General features: G+C 41.5%; 1 protein-coding gene across 2 annotated transcripts; it reads right to left on the minus strand.

Annotated features, from left to right (window-relative positions):
* Nucleotides 1-2,880: 2,880 nt before the first annotated feature.
* On the minus strand, nucleotides 2,881-21,495 carry mfn2 (mitofusin 2). Of its 2 annotated transcripts, none has more exons than XM_044350358.1 (18): nucleotides 21,247-21,495; nucleotides 19,594-19,775; nucleotides 18,750-18,885; nucleotides 18,435-18,597; nucleotides 18,175-18,299; nucleotides 17,692-17,800; nucleotides 17,364-17,471; nucleotides 14,815-14,968; nucleotides 14,371-14,438; nucleotides 13,837-13,958; nucleotides 12,745-12,871; nucleotides 12,291-12,395; nucleotides 9,118-9,220; nucleotides 8,648-8,868; nucleotides 6,154-6,309; nucleotides 5,845-6,041; nucleotides 5,603-5,737; nucleotides 2,881-5,438 (listed from the first exon to the last, which is right to left on the minus strand). In XM_044350358.1, the coding sequence occupies exons 2-18, from the start codon at nucleotides 19,769-19,771 to the stop codon at nucleotides 5,369-5,371; spliced, it is 2,277 nt and encodes a 758-aa protein (XP_044206293.1). In that variant the 5' UTR covers nucleotides 19,772-19,775; nucleotides 21,247-21,495; the 3' UTR covers nucleotides 2,881-5,368. The 2 variants fall into 2 exon arrangements, with proteins under 2 accessions (XP_044206293.1, XP_044206292.1); XM_044350357.1 differs by having other exon boundaries at nucleotides 21,116-21,494.
* Between the last annotated feature and the right edge of the window lie 513 nt (nucleotides 21,496-22,008).

Here is a 22,008-nt window from a genome sequence, read left to right on the forward strand (position 1 = left end):
TCTACATCACATCAAACAAGCCTTTGTCATTTCTCTCCTGACATTTACTGTCACTGACACAATATATCTATATAAACTAACTATATAACTAATATCAGTCTGTCTGAGTTAGCGGTCGCGCTTCAGATTAACTTTAACATGCGTTTAATTCACATACAAACATGTGACAGATGAGTTATCATATCTTTCTTTAACTCACTTCAGATCTAACATTGTCAACATAACTGAGGCGTCTTCTATAAACGCTCCTCTTGCATGTCACAACATATTAAATTACATATAATGTTGGAAACAAAGCATGATGAGTCCTGATAATGACGAGGTATGAATGAAGCAGTGAAGATTGATCACAGCGTGGTCCAGATTCACACTACACACTCCATACAGCGTGTGCTGCATACTTATCGTCATGCTAAACTGTTTTAGTAGCTACAAGTAGACGCTCGAGCTACCAACCAGACGTGACGTCAGGCGTCAATCAGTCTGTGACTCTGAGATGTTGCTGCCAATTAAACAAAATGTTGTTTCCTCAGATTTAACACTTGCTTTGTTTTCTTTCTGCAGCGTCTCATCACCGCCCACAATCTAGTAGAGCTTTCTCCAGCTTTCCTTTAGTGGCACCAACAGCACATTCAGTATTTCAGTCATATTTAGTCTGCATTGTGTCTTCACAGAGCAGTGTAGGTGGATGTAACACTAATAAAAGTTACTTTTAGCTTCTTTATACAAAACTTACTGAGAATGTTTTTAATCCTGAAGATTATTTCCAACGAGTTCACACATAACTGCTGATTGGTAGGTTGACTGCAACTGGTTTCAGTCAATCAAATTTGATGTTTTTCAAGATCCAGTTTGAGTTAATATGCTTGGTTTTAGTGATATATTGACTGAAATGCATCAGAGCTGTTTAATTTGTACCTGCAATTGAAGACAAACCTTCATTAAGCAGATCACTACGTAAAAAGCTCCTGCAGTATTGTTCTGTTGGTCCAGAGATATGTGAACAATATCTTCTTCATAGTCTTGATCTATGAACTGTATTTAGTACTAAACTACAGACTTGTCTTTCTCAGTATTGAACCATCTTTATCTTCTGTTTCAGTAATGTGACCGAATTTTTACACATAGTAGAGTCAAAGTTACATATTGTTCCTCATAAGTCAATAATTTATTAATGAAAAAGAAAATCAAGAGAAAAACTGAGACTGTGTTCAATCACTAATATACTCGAAGTCAATGAAGGTCACGTGTAAGAAGAAAGTAGTGATTTAAAGATACAGTCTCAACCTGAACATTATAACCCTCAGATAACTTCTCTTATGATTTGGACAAATAAAACTGACTCTTATACTGTTACATTCACAGAGTTGAAGGATAAACCTGCTGAACCTTTAGAAGTGGTTGATGTGAGTCTGCAGCTCAGCTCAACACTCACAAACACACAGATCTTCCTCCGCTGTGATTATAAACTACAGATTAATAAATACTGATGATATATTTCTGCTTCCACTGTAAGTGAGGTTAAAACATGGCTTCCTACATGGTTATGTGTCCTCTTCTGTCAGTTTAGGAGTCAGTGATGTCACACTGCCATCTGCTGGCCAACGAGCACACACTCACATCTGTGATCAAACATCTGGACTCCATCAGCACCACAACATTCAAACTCAACACAAATCAATGACTTCATGGATACCAACCATGTCAACGTGATCATGTTAGTTTAGTCTAAAGAAAAGTTTTTAAAAAAAAAACACAACAAACAGACAAACAAACAAACAAACAAACACAATACTGACCAGTTGAAGCAAATGTTATGATGTCATAATTTTGGTACAAATACAAGATAAGATCTGATGTGTATCAGTTATGTCAAGAGTTCCTATTGACCAGTTTTAAATTTGTACCGAATTTATGAGGCCAATATTGATTGATTGACTGATGAATGAAATGATATATCAGCCATCAACACTGATGATCATATTCTTGTGGGGGCGCAGCGACCTGCAGACTGTTGAGACTCGCTGTGTGCTGTCTGGTGTTTTGGTGTTTTGGCGCAGACAGGCGGGAACTTTATTCAAATGAAGCAGCGCAGCTGTTGTATTTCTTTGAAATTTGATCCTAAACATTGTGCTGAAAGTAGACATTTCATAACGGTGTTTGTGGCTCAACGTCAATTAACACGAGCAAACTAAATACTTCCTGCACACATGCTTCAATAACTGATTAATGCTTGAGATGTAAAGAAGGTTTTTTAATTAAACTCTCTCCAAACAAAATAAATGAAAATAATGTTTAATGTGGATAAAGAAGGAAAGTGAGTAAATCAGTCTGCAGTGATCTATGTGGGCACCATTACGCACCGCTCACTGTCCATCAGCAGGCTGATAGTGTCTAACACACACACACACACACCTCTACACACAACAGACCGATCGGTTATAACGTCGGTTCGCAGCTCATCAGCCTCTTTTCTTTTTTATTTTATTCTATTATTATTTTATACAAACTCTGTTGTATAACATTAATTACTAAAATAAGTAAATGTGATGAGACACATGAGAATTACGACACAACTATCATCAGAGCGATGCGGTCGTACAAACAGCTTCACCACATTATTACTAACAGATGATAAATCACAGTCAGTCTGCAGGTTTATGGGATGTTTTCATGTCTCTGCGGCTGCATGAAGACATGTGAGACGCAGAACAACAACCACACTGCTGCTTGTTGAAGCTTTTTGTTTTAATATAACTTTGTCTTTATTTTATGTTGAACAAACTATGGAATGAAGTTTCTAAATGACTTCAAACATATATTTGGTATTTCTTCTTATAATATAAGAGGCCATTCCACAAATATACAATACACTGTAAATTAACTTTTTTCAGCATTTTGTCACCTTTATTATTATTATTATTATTTGTACATACATACATATGATAGAACATTTAAACAGGACAACAAACTACAACAGTCACTGCATGCAGGTACCTTCACCTTCCTGAAGCCAAATACAACCACTCTCTGCTTTTACATTTGTGGAAAAAAAATATATATAATCAATAAGCAGCAAATGGATAAAGTGCATGTCTTCCCTCTAAAGGAAGTGTTGTAGGGCAGCCTTCTGCTCACTTGGCAACACAGTGTATGGCTTTATGTTACAGCGTGACTTTAACGTACTGGACGAATCCAGACACATCCAACTCTGATGTGCTTTCTTCTCTTTCAGCACTTTGTTCCCCTCGTTTCCAATTGAAAGGCAAATTCTTAAATTACACTATGTACACATTTGAGAGGCCAAATATACCATTTCATCTCAGAGAGAGAGAGAGGGGGGGGTCTCATCACATGTAGTTCAGATTCCTGCCACTTCCTTTAGAAGTAAAACTATAATATTAGAATATGAATACTAATATAGACAGAGGCATAGAGAGCAGGCAGACACAGAGCCCGCCCCTTCAACGCATTCAGTGCAAAACAAAAAGAAAAGAGTAGTGATGACACACAAGACACTGAGACAGGCATCCACGGTGCTTCACATTAAAAACACTGGGCTGCAGGTCTGACACCAGTTAAGATTCCCTCTGAGCTCCACACTCCATGTTTTAGAAATCAACATGTTTTACAGTTGAGATCATCAAATGTGATATTTCAGTTCAAAAAGAAATGATAACGATATATCAGCCCAGTCATTCTTTACATTAACACAAACATTTTTTTGATAAGATGCCTTAAATGTTTTTTTTTTTAAGAAGAGTGAGCAGGATATGTGCTGCGATGGACATTTACAGTGTAGAAATAAACACCAGCGCCCTCTGCTGGACAAACTACGGAACAAAAGACTCTGTTACTTAATGATGGATGAATGTGTAGCTGGTTGAGTCTCTAGTGGGAGGAGACTGAGGGATTTAGAGTTATGAGCACTAGAAATGAATCCTCTAAATTCTCAGAGGACGATAAAATTCTGACTTCAATATTTAGGAATAATTTTGACTATTTACAGTCAAATCAAGTCAGAATCTAATGTGTTTGTCAGATCTTTGTCTTCTATTTAAATGCTCAATGTTGCAACTGAACAAAAGGACCTTTAACAAGCCTGATGTTGCTGAAACCTGACGTCCTCTGTAGAAACACATCAGTGTTGCACTGAAAACACACTGTAGTTTATATTTCAACTCAATCACACACACACACACACACACACACACACACACACACACACGCCGCCATGCTGCCAGACACACTCACTAGAGCATTCATCCGCTGCTGAAAATAGTTCCCTACAAATGCATCTTTTCCTCCTGTTTGTGACCAGCTGTTTTGGGAAATCGCTAAAAAAATCAAACAATATATTTGTGAGTAATATTTTAAGATTTACATCTGCAGGAGGAAACAGGGTTTAGAGCTGAGAGCCACAGAGAGGGGAGCAAAGTCGGAGAGTATTGAGAGACAGACTCACATCGTCGGTTTGGATCTGCACATAGTAAGAAAGATTTAGAGTAACACCAGACGTGTTCTTTAAGTCATAACATACAGGAACCCTAGATTCTCCCCTAGAAATGACAATGTTTACTCTGAGAACTATTCTACATGCGAGCTGAACCAGTGCTTTATGGTTCTGACACCATCATACTGACCCATCAGCAGCGTCGCTCTGAGACTCTGATCAGCTGTAACGTCTACAGTTCAGATCAGAGAACAAAACTGTAAGAGTGACTATTCTCTTTTTCCTTCATGTCACCTAAAACCAAACCATCAACTCAACTACAATCTCCTCTGATAGCTGCGTAGCATCGTTTCACTCTGAAAAAACATTTTCCTAATAAACTGGAGGAATAAATTATTTTATATGTGTTTAGTTTGTTTCTTCCATTCCCTCATGTGGACTGCCTTTAACTTCAGCACCTGTCCAGTGTTCAAAATATATGTACAAAATCTAATCTACACACGTTCACTGAGGCAGAATCTGGTGTGAGTCAGTCAGTGGTGCTGATGGGAACGCAGGGAGAGCTCAGACTGAGCTGCTGTTCTGGGGTCAGCTCCATCAGGCCTCATTAACGTCAATGAAAAGATAAGAATGAGCATCCGGATGTTTCATTCTGGAGTCTGTGGTTAAACCTCTATTCATGTGGTGACTTATATTTAATAGCTGAAGCTGTTTGAAACTTATTTTAACGTAGCAGCTGACCACAGGACCGTCCACACATCACAACCACTCAGCTTCCTCTCACGTCACACATCCTCACCGTCCCTTCTCACTGTTGACTGTTTACTCTCATTAACTTGAAAATACCAAAGTGAGTCAACTTGAAAGCAGATGTAACAAGTGTTGTAGAGTCTCTCGGGTGACGCTGTGGCAGGTTTACTTGCTGTGATGAAGGTACTGCTGGGTGAACATGTTGAGCTCGCTGTCCAGCCAGCCCGCCTTGTTCCTAACGACAGAACACACACACACATGTTAATAATATTCACATTTATGTATCCGGGTCGTACAGGGAGGCAGGTGGAGTTACTACAGGCATGATGAAGCCTCCTGTCTGGCTGTATCACAGTGTTTGTGTGTGTGCACCCTGAGTGTGTGTGGTGGGCTTCTTACCGCAGCAGCTTAGCCTTGCTCTGCAGGCCGTCCAGCAGCTCGATCTTGCTGTTCATGTCGGTGATCTCGTCCTCCAGGTTGTGACGGGTGACGTCTACCTGCTGGCAGAGCTGAGCGAACACACCCGCCAACTCCCTGATAACCACAGACAGAGTAACAAAACATTATAACAACAAGACTGACAACAGATCAAATCACTGATGAACCACCACTGAGGTCTAACTGTGTGTGTATGTGCTCACTGCTGGACTTGGTGGCTGCAGTTGGATCCAGTGTAGCTGACGATGAGCTGCAGCTTCTCGCTGGCGTAGTCCACAAACTGTCTCTTGAAGGCTCTCTCCTTCGCCTTGGTGGTCCAGGTGAGGCGCTCGTAGATGTAGAGGAGCCCGTAGAGACCCACTGACAGGGCGATCAGACGCCAGCCCACTGCCTTCCAGATCTGCACACACCGACAAATCTACAGTCAGGACTCTTGTATTACTGTATATGATATTATGATGCAATCCTCAGCCTTTATCCTATAGTGAGTGTGAGTGTGAGTGTGTCCTCACCACGCCACCAACCACAAGGACGCCCATGGATGTCCGGGAGGTGAGGGAGGCGAGTCCGGTCACCATGGACACCATCAGCTCCTCCTGAGTCATGGAGCTTTGTGGGAATGGAGGCATGCTGGTGCTCACTGGAGTCAGGGCCATGGGCCGAGGAACCTGCAGGAAGAACACAGCTGATAACTTCAAACAGCACAGAGACCAGTGACTCCAGATAACACGGCACAAAAACCCACAATGCTTCAAAGACCATGACGAAAAAGATGTGAAGTAAACAAGAGTGGACTGGAACATGACAGTTATTGCCAGTGATGTTCGTATTGATGTACTTTTAAATTCAGATAATGAAATGAGTCGTCTTGCTGGGATTGTGTGACACATAAAACAATTTATCCACCGCTTTACAGCTGCAGCGGTAGGTTACTGCCGGTATGTACTGGCCATCAGGCATACCGGGAAAAATCCCAGTGAGCTGTCAAAAAATACATTTTTGGGCCAGTGGACCTTCCAAATATATCTGTTTTTACTTTTTTACTGGCCCTTGCTGTGTGCCTGTCATTTGGGTTGCAGAGAGCTGCTGCATGCCAGTGTCGGGCTGTATTAACATTATCAAACAAAGAGAAATGTCCTCCCCTCGTCCTAGTGACATCGCCGTACTCAGGCAATCACAGCTGAGCGTTGCCCTTTACTACCATACTGCCAGAGGGGGAAGACAAAAGTCCTGCACGCCAGCTTTAACTTATCTAATTACTTATCACTAACGACTGGCATTGTCCCCAGAAGCTTTAAGACGGCTGTGGTTAAACCTCTACTTAAGAAACCTCACCTTGATCCAGGCTCTCTTAATAAGTCTCAACCTGTCTCTAATCCTCCAATCTTTTCTAAAGTACTACAGAGAGTTGTGTCTCAACAGCCTTTGACCCAAAAGAAATGTATCTATATGAACCTTTTCAGTTGGCTTTCAGGGCCTGTCACTCCACTAAAACTGCTCTAACCAGAGCGGTAAATGATCTTCTACTTGATTCAGATTCCATCTCTGTGCTTCTATTACTGGATCTCAGTTCAGCCTTTAACATCGCTGAACACTGTACGCCCTTAGACAGACTAGATTGTAATTTTGGTGTCTCTGCCTTCTCTTGGCTTAAGACCTATTAATCTTAAAGAACACAGTGTGTCTGCTATAATAATATTACATCAAAATTTTCTGATGTTAAATATGGAGTACCTCAGGCCTCTGTTCTTGGCCCTCTGCGTTTCTCTCTTTATATTTTGCCTCTTGGCCAAATTATGTGTAGTCATGGAATAAATCTCTTGCTATGCAGATGATACTCTGCTTTATGTGCCTGTAAAGGGCTGATGATCATACTGAAATGATTTAATTAGATGATCATTCAAATTTCCTACTTCTAACTGGATAAAACTGAGATGCTGGTTGTTGGCCCTTCTAAACAGACACCAGTTTGATCAAATAACAGTAACGCTTGACAACTGTGTGATTTCACAAAGTGTGGCAGCCAAGAATCTTGGTGTTACATTTGATCCCAGCCTCTTCTTTGATAAGTACATCAAAGAAACCACCAAGACTGCAACTTTTCACTTACACAACAAATTCAGTCTTTCCTGTCCATGGCTGAAGCAGAGACTCTGATACACGCATTTGTCTCATCCAGACTTGATTACTGTAAAGATCTGTTTTCAGGTCTGCAACACGCAAGGGTTGTTATGATCGAAACTCGCTAGTGTGCATTCATGAAGAAACAGCATTCACCAACTTAAAACAAGCAATGAAAGTCAAGTTTGTGCAGTTAAAAGGGTTTGTTGAATAAGCAAACCTCACAGAAAAGTAAGAGGTTCACGAGAGGAATACGAAAATGTTTGTGTTGTGAGTCCACTATAGATGCCATCTGCCAAATAAGCTCTTGAGGGAAATTGAGAGAATTATTCTTTATCTGGACCCTTTCAATAACGCTTTAAATCTACTCCAGAGAAGCCCACTCAGTCTCAGAAGAAACAGCCAAGTGTGGTGTTGGTGGTGATAATAATCTTAATAGGAATAATCTTTGCTGTCGTTGCCATCGTCATTATGATCGCAGGTACATCAGCTTTATTTATATGTTCTACAACAGTGAATAACCAGATTTGTAACAGAACCAGTATTTTTGCTTCAACCATAAATGAAGGAGGCCACTCTTTATTTTCTGTGGATAAGTTATCAATTACATTTCTAGTCTTGTAGTGTAACACAGAGGATATGTTCATGTTTATGAGTTGTCTTTTTTTTTTGCAAAATGACTATTCATTGACCTCGCTTACTGATGGGAGTTATGAAATCTGCCCTCAGACCCTAAAACTGTTGTATAAATCCATTTAATAGACAGAAAGTATTAAAACCAAATTATTTGTTTTTACTGCCCAACATGTCGGCCCCCAATAAGCAGTGCTGAAAAAAACAGGCCCATGGTTGCACCTAGTTGCTGATCCCTGTTCTAGGTGTTACCTGATCGTTGTAGCCCATGAGGGCCCGCCGGGTGTTCTTGGGGCCCAGGAAGCGGTTGACCAGCATGGTCCAGCCGAGAGAGAAGTGAAAGCTGATGTCCTCCTGGAAGTCACTGCAAAGCTTGTCACAAGCCAGGTCATAACTGAGGCTGAAGCACTGACGAGGAACCAGCTTGTCGACCTGCTCTCTGACCGGGCTGGGCAGCAGAGGCTTCAGACCATCTACATGGACACATGGAGAGCAAAGAACTCAGTATGTGATTATATATTCACTCACAACTGACCTCAGAAGTCACTGACACACAGTCCAACATCCATGTTTCTATATCAGGAAATTAGTTTAGACAGCTCATAGATGCAAAAATCATAGATCAATAGTTGACAGATGTATGAATGCATCAGCACATTGACTATGGCAGCGTGTGCAGTGATAACAGCAGCTGTCTCAGGTTTAAAGAGGAGGAGTATTACCGATCATGTCTGTCTGTGTGGTCTGCAGGGCGCTGGTGATGGTGGTGGAGCACCTCTCTGACATGTTCTTGCCCAGACCCTCTTCTATGTGCCGGTGTAGCTCCTAGAACAAAACAACAGCCACAACAATGAAACAGTCAAAAGACACAACTGGTGCTGTTTAGTTTCATGTACATCACCTCTACTGCTGACAACAGATGTGACAGGAAACGAAAGAAGACAAAGTAAGAATGACATGCAACAAAGAAGCCCAACCAGGCTCCAACCAGGAACATCTGAGACCTAGGCTGAGTCCAAAATCACATCCTATTTACTTTATAGTTCTCTACATTCATCCTATGCCTTTTGTATTTCAGTGTCCGAATGCTGAGTGTGTCAATGTATCCACCATATAGCGTCCTCACAAAATTCCACAGTGGAACGAAAAAATTGGTGTCCATGTGGTGACACATTCTCTCAGTGCAAAGGTGAAGAACTGCAGATGACCGCCTGTTTAGCTTATAATCAGCAGGCGTGTACGTGTATTTAATGAAAACCTGTAGTTCATACACAGGTGGGGGCATGAATGTGCAGCAGGGGATGCCACTAATGTCCCTCAAGGAGGGGTACTGAGTATGCTGATCACAAGAGGTCCAAGTACTCATAAAGGTTAAGAGCCAAACAAAAATGTGTCAAGTTAAAAGATTACAGAATGACAACAATGATATGAATCTCTTTGATGTAAAAGCTCAAAGTACAGTGGTTCAGGTTGAACACTATTATGTAACAGAGACACAGACTCAGTGTAGGAGGAGGCAAGTTATTGACTAGATTAGTGTGATCTGTCAGCATTCCTACTAACAGCTACCAGGGTGTATAGAAGAACTGAAGGAGAAGAAGTCAAAGAATAAATACAGAAATGTTAGTCAATGTAATGTCAGTTACTTTGCAGTCAAAGTGTTTTGTATCTGACGAACTAACAGATAGATTTGGAGCTTCTGTCAGCTTCAGGTTTACAGCTGTTTTGTCCAGTTCAGTCTAACCTAATGTTTTCTGGCCACTGGCTTAGGCAGAACTGGCACTTTTGGCCTCTGTGCAAATGAAATGAGACCATGCCTGAGTTGAATGAGTACATCAGGACTAAGTCTGACTGCTCTTACATAACACAGATTACACAGGCTTTATACTGGTGGAGTGAGCCAGCAGGAGGCCAGGGACCAGCTTTACACTGTGACAGAAGATGTTGGAGAGTGATCCTGTTGGAAGCAGGAATATTTCACATTGCACACACAGTACAGTCGTCATATTCACATTCAGGATTACAGTTTAATCCCGTTTTATCTCCAACAATCAGATTTCACCCCAATATAAATTATTGGACCAGCTCGGGAGGTGGTCAGAGGGACAGTGGGGACTTCAGACTGATGCATCCAAAAAAAGCAGCGATGCACACAGTCCGGACTCCTCTGCTGTGTTAGTAAATGAGCTAGTTTGAGAGCATCTGTGCTGCAGTGTGTGTTCCGGCCCTGAAACCAGAGACAACCTCAAAAACTAGTGCCATCAAAGACCAGCTGATCCCCACAGACATGCACTTCCATCCTGCAGCTGTGTGAGAGGAGAGGTTGAGAACAGTGTCAGGAGGGTGGACACACCAAACTATTGGGAACTATTATATTTTACTGGCAGAAGGTTCACAGGGAGCAAAGAACTGACAGGAAATAAATAATGCCTGAATTCAGTATTAGAGAGAAAGAGAGAGCAGCAGAATGGTGAGAGTGGCACGACTCTGTTGTGTGCTGATGGAATTAGCGCTGTGGAATATATATATATATATATATATATATATATAATTACACTGAATTTATCAAGACAACTGTCAACACGGAGGGATTAACAAAATAAAACCTCAACAGATCAGAAAACAGGTAGGCTTCTTACTAATATATTAAGAAATGTGATTTTTGATGATGACTTACAGAACAGGGGAAATGACTGTAGAAACAAAGGCCTGTCTAATATAAGCCTGTTAAATCCATTCAATGCCTTTAAATCAAGGCCTGGTCCTCTCTGCTGTCACACACACACACACACACATTCTCTCAGATGTCTGCACAGACGTCCTTATTGACAGACAGTAGGACGATAACAAAATGTACATTACGCAGACTCTATAAATTGGCTGTAGAAATGTTTTAGTTGGCATCTGTCCACAAGTCAACTTGCCAAAAAGTACAGTAAAGTAGAGTTTCTGCAGGTTTCACCAAGTTACATTAAAGGCTTTTTAGGATCTTTTATTAATGAGCACCTACTCTGATTGGCTGGAGGTGTGGCCTGACCTTCACCCCCAGCCAATCAGAATACAAACTAATGAATAATGCAGCATCTTTACGTGGCGTAATGTCTGGAGATGTAAGACAGTATATAGTCTGATCCTGAATGAAGGGAAGAACTTGCTGTTGCACAGGTGAGACTTCAACAGGATGTTTCAGGACGGTGAGATTGTTTCCTCACAAATTAAAAGTAGTTTTTTCAAACGTAGCAGGAAGTCGCTAGCTTAGCTTTAGCACAGATATATTATATTCCTTTAGCTGAGTAACAGAAAGAAACCATGTTTTAAAACATAATCCCAAGATTGAAGATGAAAAAGTAAAAAATCCTGCTGCCGAGTCTCGTTGAGCAGACAGTCGGCTGTAAAATGTGCCGAACACACACAGCACTACTCGCCGATAATGAAGGGAAAATTGTCTCCAAAAAGAGTTTCAGCCATTCCTGACATACATTTCCATCTTCTGGAAGGATGTCAAGACTTTTTAGCTGCTGAACAACCAGCAACACTTTGCTCATCATCCCACTGAAGTTCAAACTGTGACCAGAGAAGTTACGGTACTGGTGGGCTCATAATAAAACTTCCTACATATTTGATTTGACTTTCTGGTGTGACGTAGTAACGAGTTCCGCCTCAACACCGCTCGCTCTTAAGCCACGAATTTCAAAATTTGAAATAAGTTAAAAAGGCTCAGCACAGGAGGCTCCGACATCACCCTAATCCATCCCAAAGCTCATTTTTTCCATGTTTTCCATAATATCAGCCCTTCGATAGCTTTATGGCCTTTTTGAGGAAACTGAATTCAACGCTTTAGAAACTTTTCAAGACCTGCAGATTCACAGGGAGGGACGGCAAACATGATACTCACATTTTTGTAGACCTTAAGCACCACTGGTGATGGATGAAAGTCCATGTGGAAGTCATCCACCAGGACATGGAGCTTCCTGATCTCCTCTGCCATGGCATTAGACACCTAAACATGAGCAGAGAACGGGAGTGAAAACTACTTCCTGTTGGAAGGGTTAACTTCCTCTTACGCTCTGTTAGAACCCAACTGAACCAGGACAGTCTGCATCTCCTAGCACTTACATTGCAACACACATGTTGAAATTAAAAATAACCTTGAAATGGAGGCGGTTTCTTTGACTGGACTGATTCTGACTTGTATTTGTTAAGTGGGCCAATAATTAGACCCCAGAGGTCCATCACTTCACAAACCTCCACTGAGACTGAGGAAGGTAATTAAAGCCACACTGTCCCCCTGCAGCTGCTCAGAGGGCAGACGACAGGTATGTTTAGTAGGTATTTATGTTGGGATTCACCTGTCTCTCCACCTCATCTGTGATCTTCTTGATCTTGGCCTTACAGTCCATGGTCAACAGGTCCAACTGCTTGTCTATGAACTCCAATCGGTCCTGACGGTCCTCCTTGGTGTCGAGGCAGTAGACCCTGCACGCACACACATACACACGTTTATATAGCTATCTTAGCAGGCATTGACATTATGTATTCCCTAGCCCCTAACCATCACAACTAAATACCTGACCCCAAACTGAACCTAAACCCAATTCCAAACCCTCAAACAGCCCTTTGAAGGTGTGTCAGGAAGTGAGGACCGGCCAAAATGGCCTCACTTTCCAGGTCTAAAACTCAAATTGGTGATAGCCGTACAAGTGCACGCACACACCTAATTTCTATGTGATAACACAATAAAACCGTAGATGGCCTCATAAATGAAAACCATTAACGTAAATTCTTTAAAGAAATTATCAGTGAGGGTTTGAATGAAGTTTTCTCAGTTGGGAGTCGATAGAGTCGATCCAATCAATCATCCCCACCAAGGAAACTGAGCAAACTCCATCTGCTGATGAAGACTGAGATGTGGGTGGAAGCTGCGGAATAAGCCAGTAAATGGACCTCAAAGACCCCCTCCAGACATGTTTGAAGATATAATAAGACATATAAAAATACTTTGCTTTTAAGATACTTAAAATCCTCCTCATGTAATAATCCAGAATCTATGAATATGTAAATACAAGAGATGTCGATGGTAAGGATCGATAATGGGGCAGAGCTGGGTATATTTTAAAGGGTTGTATCGGCTAAAATAAACACGATCCAATGCTGATACTTTCATTACTGTACTGTGTGTTTTGTCCACCTAAGGCTGCTTGTGCTGCAGTGCAGCTCTCCATTATTTTGGCACACCAGGAGCACCCTGGTTAGCAAAATACATGGATTTGCTCAAGTCAAACTCTCTCTTTCTCATTGGTAAGAAGGTATAAAATAATCTCAAATAACATTGTCTAAAACTACAAATAATTATTAAATATAATTCATTTTTTGGGGAGTTTTATTTCTGATCATGTTTGGTTCAAATACACATGTACAGTCTGCTTTGATACCCAACTCACCTCTGCTCTTGTGCAGCAATGTGGACTGAATCCATAATGAGGCGCAGGGCTTCAGAGATCTGCTTGGCCCTCACTGTGTGCTGCTCAAACTTGGTCTTCACCGCTGACTGTGAGATACACTCCTACACACAGCAACCACATCAACAACAACAAACCAGACATCAACACAAAGACAAGGAACGGGCATGGATACTACACTATTCACAGTACAGATGAAATGAACTATATCTGGATTAATTAGTTACTTCACACAAAGAATAATATACAGGAACGACTAAAAGTTAGAACATTCAGGTCAAAGGTAACACTAGTTAAACATTTACTATCCAGTACAGAATGTGTTTAGCCTAGCTTAGCACAAACACTGGAAGCAGGGGGAAACTGCTAGCCTCCTTCCATCAAGTTACATTTTACAGTTAGTTACATATAGACCCAATAAGCATCATATATAGATGGCCTCATTCATATATATAATCTGTAAACACAAACCTATGAAAGACTTCTTCCTGGTCGTCATACGTATGAGATTCTTACCTCGAATCGTCTCTCAAAGTTCTGGAACTCAAACATTCTGGCTTGAAATCCTTCTGCGAGAGCGCCGCCTGAAACAGGACAACAAACGTAATACTGTAGAGACCTTCTGTCAGCGTCAGGGCGGGGTCTGAGTACTGTCTCAAACTTTTCAAAAATTATACTTTTTTGATACTTGACTCTGAGAAATAAATAAACTGATTTTTCATTGAAAAAGAAAAGTTCAAGTTGTCTAAATGGAAATAAAATCATCTAAAACTGGACAAATTTAGATTTAAACCAGGAACTATCTGATCAAAGAATACGTTTACTGTCAGCTTTCCGTACATTTCGTTTACTACTCAAGTCTTACACAGTCTTTTATTAAATATACTCTGTCAACCAGTAACTGTTGTTCCCATCCAGTAATGATGCCAGTTTGTCCCTGATCACAGTTGGAATATTAACCTGCTTCAGGCATTCCCTGAGCCTTCTGCACACGAGCCTGGAGTACTTCCTTGGCAGAAACGAAGAAGATGCGGTCACTGGCCTGGGCTCGGTCCACCACACCCAGCTCATCCACCAGGAAATTGGTGCAGCGGTCCATGTGCTGTCTGCGGACCTGACACGACAACAACACAGTTTATTGAACAGCCACAGCTAATGAAGCTGGAACAAACCCTAAACTTCAGCTGATCACTATCATTTAGCACTGAAACGGAGAACTGCAGAGCTGAAAGGAGGGAGAGGAAGCAGAGTGCCGCCTCTCCTTTCTACAGAATTTCATTCTTATTTCTCCCCATTTCTGTCATAATTGACAGGTACTAAGTGACAGGTATGTGCCTCTGAGACAAGACTGGGAACAGTGGTAACCACTGAACCACCAAGCTGCCAGCAAACATTTTGTCTGTGGGAAAAATAAAGAGAAAAAGAGACAGTTGTGGTATAAATTCATGTAGTCTATGTATTACCCTCAGCCTGTTTCAATAACGTGTGAACGGACCACAACAAGCTCAGTTGGACTGGATGTGGCGTCACATTTCTCAGCAGCAGGTATCTCCAACTCCTAACTACATTATCAACGTGGCTAGATAACACCGAGGCTAACTGAGAAGCCTTTAAACTTGTATACAGGACATTTGAAGAATTTCTCAGTCAATGCAGAGGCCAGTGAAGCAGGAAGTCCTCCTCACTTCACATACCCTGATTCACCAGCCACAACACTGAAGTCCTTGTAAACCTGCTTCTCATCTCTACTAACTCTTCTTTTTATTAACAAAGAGCAATGAAAACATTCTGGTCGTAGCTTTTCATTTTTAGCCGAGCATCAGTGTCTCTGATGAAAACATCAGACATCAGTTGTAGCTCATTAATATGAATTCTCTAACAGCTAAAATAAAACGTTTGTTTTCTGGGTACTGTGCAGCTTTTGTCTGTATTCAGACAAAGATTGTGAGCCATCATGCCGGGCTATCTGCACTTTTTTTTTTTTTACATTTTTAAGACCAACAAAGAAAATGTATAACCTTTTCCACAGCAGAACAAACAAATGTTTGGGCTACATGTTTTAAATCTATCATGATTGATCTCTATACAACAAACATGCAAAATCACATAAAATAATTATCAAAATATTAATAGAACAAACTGGGTTCCTCTGCATTACATGAGACAAAACCCTTCACACAACATACATAACTAACTCTGTTTGTTAGGTCAACTTTGATAGAAATCTGTAAAACAATAAAGCAATAAACAAAACAATATTACTGGCCGGCCCTGGCACACATTAAAACTGAGTCCAAGTCAAGAGTCCAAGTAAGAATGAGACTGAGTGTCGACAGTCAGACAACAGTCCTGTTCCTGAGTTTTATATGATTGATGACTTTAGACACTTTCATTGAAACATCCAGGATTAGGAGGTCATGGTGGAGTCTTTTCTCTAATGTTGCTCTTTTTGAAATCAAAATCTTGCTCCAAATCCAGGTGACTTTCACAGATTATCTGCTCTTCAGCTGCCAACACAAGGTTGCATCATGACTAAATATTTAGTGTCAAAAGCTCCTGGTGAATTAACGACTTTATGAACATGAATAAACTTGACTGGAACAATTCAAAGATACTTTTGAGTTATTCTACTGCTGGTGGCACAAATATGGGTCCTGGTGTTGTTGTTGTGTTGTTCACCACTGCTGAAAAACTCCTAGAGGAAACACTGGAGTAGACTCCATATTGGATTTGAATTCAATAAAACGTTATCGCACCAATATCCCCAATTCCAGCAGAACACGACGGTGATAGAAGCTAAACTCTTCACCTGTCTAATCTACTGCTGAGTCAGCAGCAGGTCAATAGTATACCACACCTCCGTTTACACACACACACACGTTGATATTGAACCAATACTTTTATCAAGAAGTTGGACTGTATAGTCAGAGTACTCTGAACGACCCCACACTGAGTCAGTTTCACAGGCTTCACTCTCTCTGGGTACTGGGTTTGGCCAGTATCTCTTTTTTCATACCATCACATCTTCCTGACATCTCACCGGGGTTTACGGAATATGACGGTAATTGTATTAAATAAAATTAGAAAAACAAAACAAAAAACCCATAAGAGCTGAGCTCCTGCTGACAGAAGTCAGTGTAGCATGTATGACATTGTCTCTCCTACGATGCTGTGTGTCTAATATGTCATTAGCCTACTTAGACTGGCTGGGATCAAATACTTAAAGCTCACAGAATAATGAACAGATAGCAGTTCAACGCAATCAAATCACTAATAATCGGCTTTTGTGGTTAGAAGAAGTCATCTCAAGATAAAGTTATGTACTAAAGTCACTAGCGACTATTTTGGCTGAACAAAAAACAAAATAAAACGACACAGAGACTTTACTCCATACATGTGAAATTAAAAACTTAACACCATGTTTTCTATTATCCAAGCCTACTTGTCAGTCATGTCATGTGTTTCCAGGTGATGATGGAGGATGTTTTGCTTGAGTGAACTTGACTGACCTCCTCCATGTATTCAGGTTCGGAGGCGGAGGCGTCCCAGCGGTTGTTGAGGATGAAAATGTTGGGACTGGAGAGGCGTTCGTTGACCTTGTGAAAGAACGACTTCTCCTGCAGACACACATCATTTACAGTTGTTTTAAAAAAAAAAGGCAACAGTGCAACAACATCATGATATTTATGACAGTTTTACATCCTGAAGATCACTCCAGTTACGTCTCTTCATGCACCAGTTCACCCAGTTCTAAAGCTTCTGTCTCAAACTACAGATTCTCAACAGACCATTTGCTCTTTTTGATCACACTATCTCCGTTAAGCTGTCGCGTCTCACCGTCTGCATCAGCGTGGACTCAGAGTTTGCCACCAGAACAAACACGTCAGCGTCAAGGCAGAACTTGTCGATCCAGCTGTCCAGTTCTGTGGTCACATCGATACCCGGGCTGGAGATGAAAACACCAAGCAGAATAAGCAAACTGCAAACTCCTCAACAAGGGAGCATGCTCACTTTTAGGCGAGAGAAAACTGGAATTAAATATTTGCCTTTGATAAATAAACAGGTATCTGTATTTCTATATTCACTCTTACCACTGTGATAGCAGCTACCACCACAAGCAGCAGTGTCCCCTCCTTAGCCCCGGTATAAAATGCTATAACTGAACATACAGAGAGTCCTGCTCCTCTCTGTACGTCACTGAAGCCTAGAAACCTGCCCATCCTCTTTCTCACTGTATTACTTACTTACTTACTCACAATATTTTGCCACTACAAAGCAGATACAATACATCCATGTGTTGATAAAACAGTGTAAACTAACCTGTCCACCAGGACCAGATCATCCCTGAGCAGAGCACACTTGGCTTTAGGCCACATGACACAGACCAGGCTGCCGGCGTCCAGGTCCTCATCCTGGTGGAGAGCATGAGCCAACTGGTTCACCGTCTGTAAACACACATCATCATCATCATCATAATCATCATCATCATCGTCAGCCGGCTTTACACACACAGCAAACACACTGGAGTTGTAGAGGTTGGAGACATGAAGCGTTTCAGATCAGGTTACACTCATGCTGACCTTTATGCTCTTCCTCTCCTCAGAGCCTTCAGTGAGGAGGAAGGCCTCGTTGCCATCTGTGCCCTCCACCCTCAGGAAGCAGTTGGTGGTGTGTCCGATTCCTGACGGCAGCACCTTGTCACACAGCATGGCGTTGATCACTGAGCTCTTCCCGTTACTGGTCCTACAGAACAAGCAGAGAGCCAAACTTGAAGTTGATATGAAATCCTCTAGACAGCTAGACAGAACTGGATCTAAAACTAGTTTATAAAAATAGAAAACAAAGAAACAAAAAGTTGTTTTGATTCAATATAGATAGAAGAAAGATATATTTACCTCCCAAAGAAGACCACCTTCATATGTCTGCGTGCCAGCACTTCTCCGATCCCTGCCACCTTGGCGAGGTAACCCCGAACCTCCTGGACTTGCTCCTCTGTGGTGACTGGGTCCAGCTCTTCATTTTTATGAGTATCTAACATATGAAGGTCATCAGACAGAGGTCAGTCAATCCTTTCATACCTGCACTTTCCATAGACGGCCTCAGAAAACATCTGCAGAGCCTATTTTTAAACAGCAGCAGCTGCATAAGTTAAAGCATCAGTTATCTGCTGACTGTTACAGTCTGTGGTTGAAAGCCGAAGAGTAGTGACAGTTTTGATGCCATGGTAACAGCACCGACGGCTGATGGGTGTAATAAAGTAAAACCACCAGAGAGAAAGTGGCGTCAGTAAGCTGGCATCAAGTGTCAAATTAAATATCCTGTAATTTGATTGGTTTCCAACATTTCACTCAGAATAATTTAATGTATCACATTTATATTCCTGTAATTATCATGTAAACTGTAAACTGCTCTGCAATGGTGCAACACAGTATTTTCCATCTATTTTTGAGTTGAGATTTCTGTCATTATCTGCTAAGAATAAAGAAATGATCTCATCAGAGGTTACATGTGTATGGACAAAGAGCCCACATCCACACTGACCATGCTTTATCTAAAAACTCATCTTTTTCTCTCAGTCATCCACCTACACTAAGCCAACATTTGTCACTGCCAAAAGCTTTTCTGTATATTCATCTCTATGAAAACACTTTCCAAGTGATGCTGGAGAGCAGTTGACATAAGGGAGGTTTAATGAGGATGTAGTGTGAAAGAGAGAGCGACTGGCAGGCAAGAGGTTACCTTCCAGAAAGGAAGCGCTCTCCTTGATGTAGGCCCCCAGCTGTTCAAAGATCCCATTGATCTTCTTCTTTGCCGTAACAAAATGCTTGAGCGGCGACGCGTTCACCTCAGCCATCAGTCTCTTATCCTTCTTGCTGTGGACTGCGTTGGTGTTGGGTCGTGGGAAAACCAGAGACATGGCACTGGACAGAAGAGAAACATCGAAAACACCCTTAAAAACATGTCTGGAAAAGGTGTCACTGAAATTCACTGGTAGTGGAAGAAAATAGGAGGTTCCTAAGCGCTGCGCAGCAGACTGCTGCTGAGCCACAGTGCTGCTCCTGTAGGTAAACATTGGGTAATTAATAAATAAATAAATGCTGAACTATAATTATATAACTTGATAAGCTATATGGGGGGATATTACCTTGAAGCTGGCACAGTCTGAGCTACATCAGTTTACAGTAATCAGGTCAGTTTTGGTTTCAGTTTAGAGCTGCAACCATTAGTTAATGTATTGAATATGGGTCAACAGAAAATTAATATGCAACTGTGTCCATATTCAAATGATCGTTTTTGAGTCATTTTTTAAAGAAAAAATATTCAAACGATCTGATTACAACTTCTCAAATGTGAAGCAGCCCTATTTCACTTTACTTTCTTTTTATGCTCGTCCACTCTCTCTCTCTCATGTGTATACCAAGGACAAATTCACTGTTGGTTTCTGCCTGTTACTGAGCGTTTAAAAGACATAAAATACTGCCAGCCTTCCTCATGTATAATTAGACAGCTTGTGTCTTATATAGTGTTTTGGAAAGTTTTCATGTTCGCTTGCTCTTCGGGAATCAGCATGATCTGATTCATGTACACCCTCCAGTAATCAATGTATTCATGTACATCCTTTAGTAATCAATATATTCATGCACATCCTTTAGTAATCAATGCACTAATGCATACCCTGGTCAGACAGTATAACACCAGTGCAACGCAGCCACTGGCCTCAATACTGGAGCTGCAGCTCCTTGTCTGCGGTGGGAGCTGCAGGTTTGAACGTTACCGGAGGCCTCGCTGACTCAGCCGCGACCTTTCACACAGTTTGAAGGGTAACAATGTACGCATGAGCAATATGTCCTACTTTACATACACTGGCTTATTTACTAAATGTGACACTGACACAAATCCAAGCTGAAAAGTGACACAGATACATCTATGTGAAATCTCTTAATGTTAGCTATAACATTGCGGTTAGCTAGCCTTCGTTAAGTTAAATGTCATCAGACTGTAGACCGTTGAGCCCCAACATATCTACCTTAACTACAGCCTCTCCTATCAGCCAAATGTCCACCGGCCAAAACGACTGTCTTTGTGTAGTTTGCTGTTACTTTACCAGCCATGTCTGGCATGATAATGTGTTGAGTAACTCAGGATATAAAACCCATGCTAAGTTACATGCTAACTGTCATTCCTGTCAAGTTTACTGAGATTAACGTTAGCTGCTACGTTAGCGTCCCGGCTGGCAAACCGTCTCAGTTTCGTGACTCACCGTGAATGGGGGTCGCTCTTCACAAATAACCCTCTGTCATCCTGGCCCCTCGGCTTTTGAAATCTCTTTTTAAGCTAACTAGCTACTACTACGCGACTGGACGTTAGCTTAGTAATTAGCGTCAATGCTACCTGCGCTCAGTGAAGGGGGGGGGGGGGTCACTGGACGGCTCAGACGGGCTCAGAAGCTGTTATTTTCCGTTTCATTTGCTGCACTGACAGTCATTCAGACGGTGTGGGTGTGATGGAAATCCCGGTAGACGTTAATAAATGCATCCCAAGTCAGTTGTTTTCGCTGTTTGCTAGTAGGTGTGTAGTTTCAGCACGTTACCGCCCCGTCTTCTCCGTCTTCTTCTTTGAGGTTTAACTGCAGCTGGCAGCCGCAGCGCTGCATTACTGCCATCTCCTGGACTTACTGAAATCCTACAGATGCCGGATTGTCACGTTTTCCACGTTGTCCTCATTTAGCAGCTGATCAAGCATCTTCTGCCCTGTCCACTATCACCACACTCCAGTGCGCTCTTAAATCCTGTTGGCTTGAATCGTTTCATTTCCTCCATCATGTCCTTTCTCTCTGATTTATACTTCCTGCACACGTTGCACAGTTTATACTTGACAATGTGCACAGAGACCAGTTGCTTCCCTTTAATATTAAGTGTGCTTGTTCCCTATTCTTAATCTAGTCATTACTTACCTCCTCTTTTCTGTCTCACACTACTCACCCTATTTTGACTTGAATGTAAATGTCTTCACTCTTCTCTACTAATCCCAGTGCTGTTGCCACACTACGCCCTTTCCCTCTGATTTCAAAGGTTTCATATGGATGTCTGTTTCCTTTTCTAACTGCTTGTTTGGTTAGTTTGTTCACTCTTTTGTCACCCAGAATGCCTCTGT

Source organism: Thunnus albacares, chromosome 5 (genome assembly GCF_914725855.1).
Source record: "Thunnus albacares chromosome 5, fThuAlb1.1, whole genome shotgun sequence".
In the NCBI taxonomy this organism is placed as follows: domain Eukaryota; kingdom Metazoa; phylum Chordata; class Actinopteri; order Scombriformes; family Scombridae; genus Thunnus; species Thunnus albacares.

Bases quoted from the DNA above. Each gene is read 5' to 3' on its own strand.
- mfn2 (XM_044350358.1), bottom strand. From the start codon at position 19,771: ATGTCTCTGGTTTTCCCACGACCCAACACCAACGCAGTCCACAGCAAG. The intron at 18,886-19,593 runs GTAACCTCTTGC...TTCATATGTTAG, and splicing joins GAGCGCTTCCTTTCTGGAAG to ATACTCATAAAAATGAAGAG. The intron at 18,598-18,749 runs GTAAATATATCT...CTTGTTCTGTAG, and splicing joins AAGGTGGTCTTCTTTGGGAG to GACCAGTAACGGGAAGAGCT.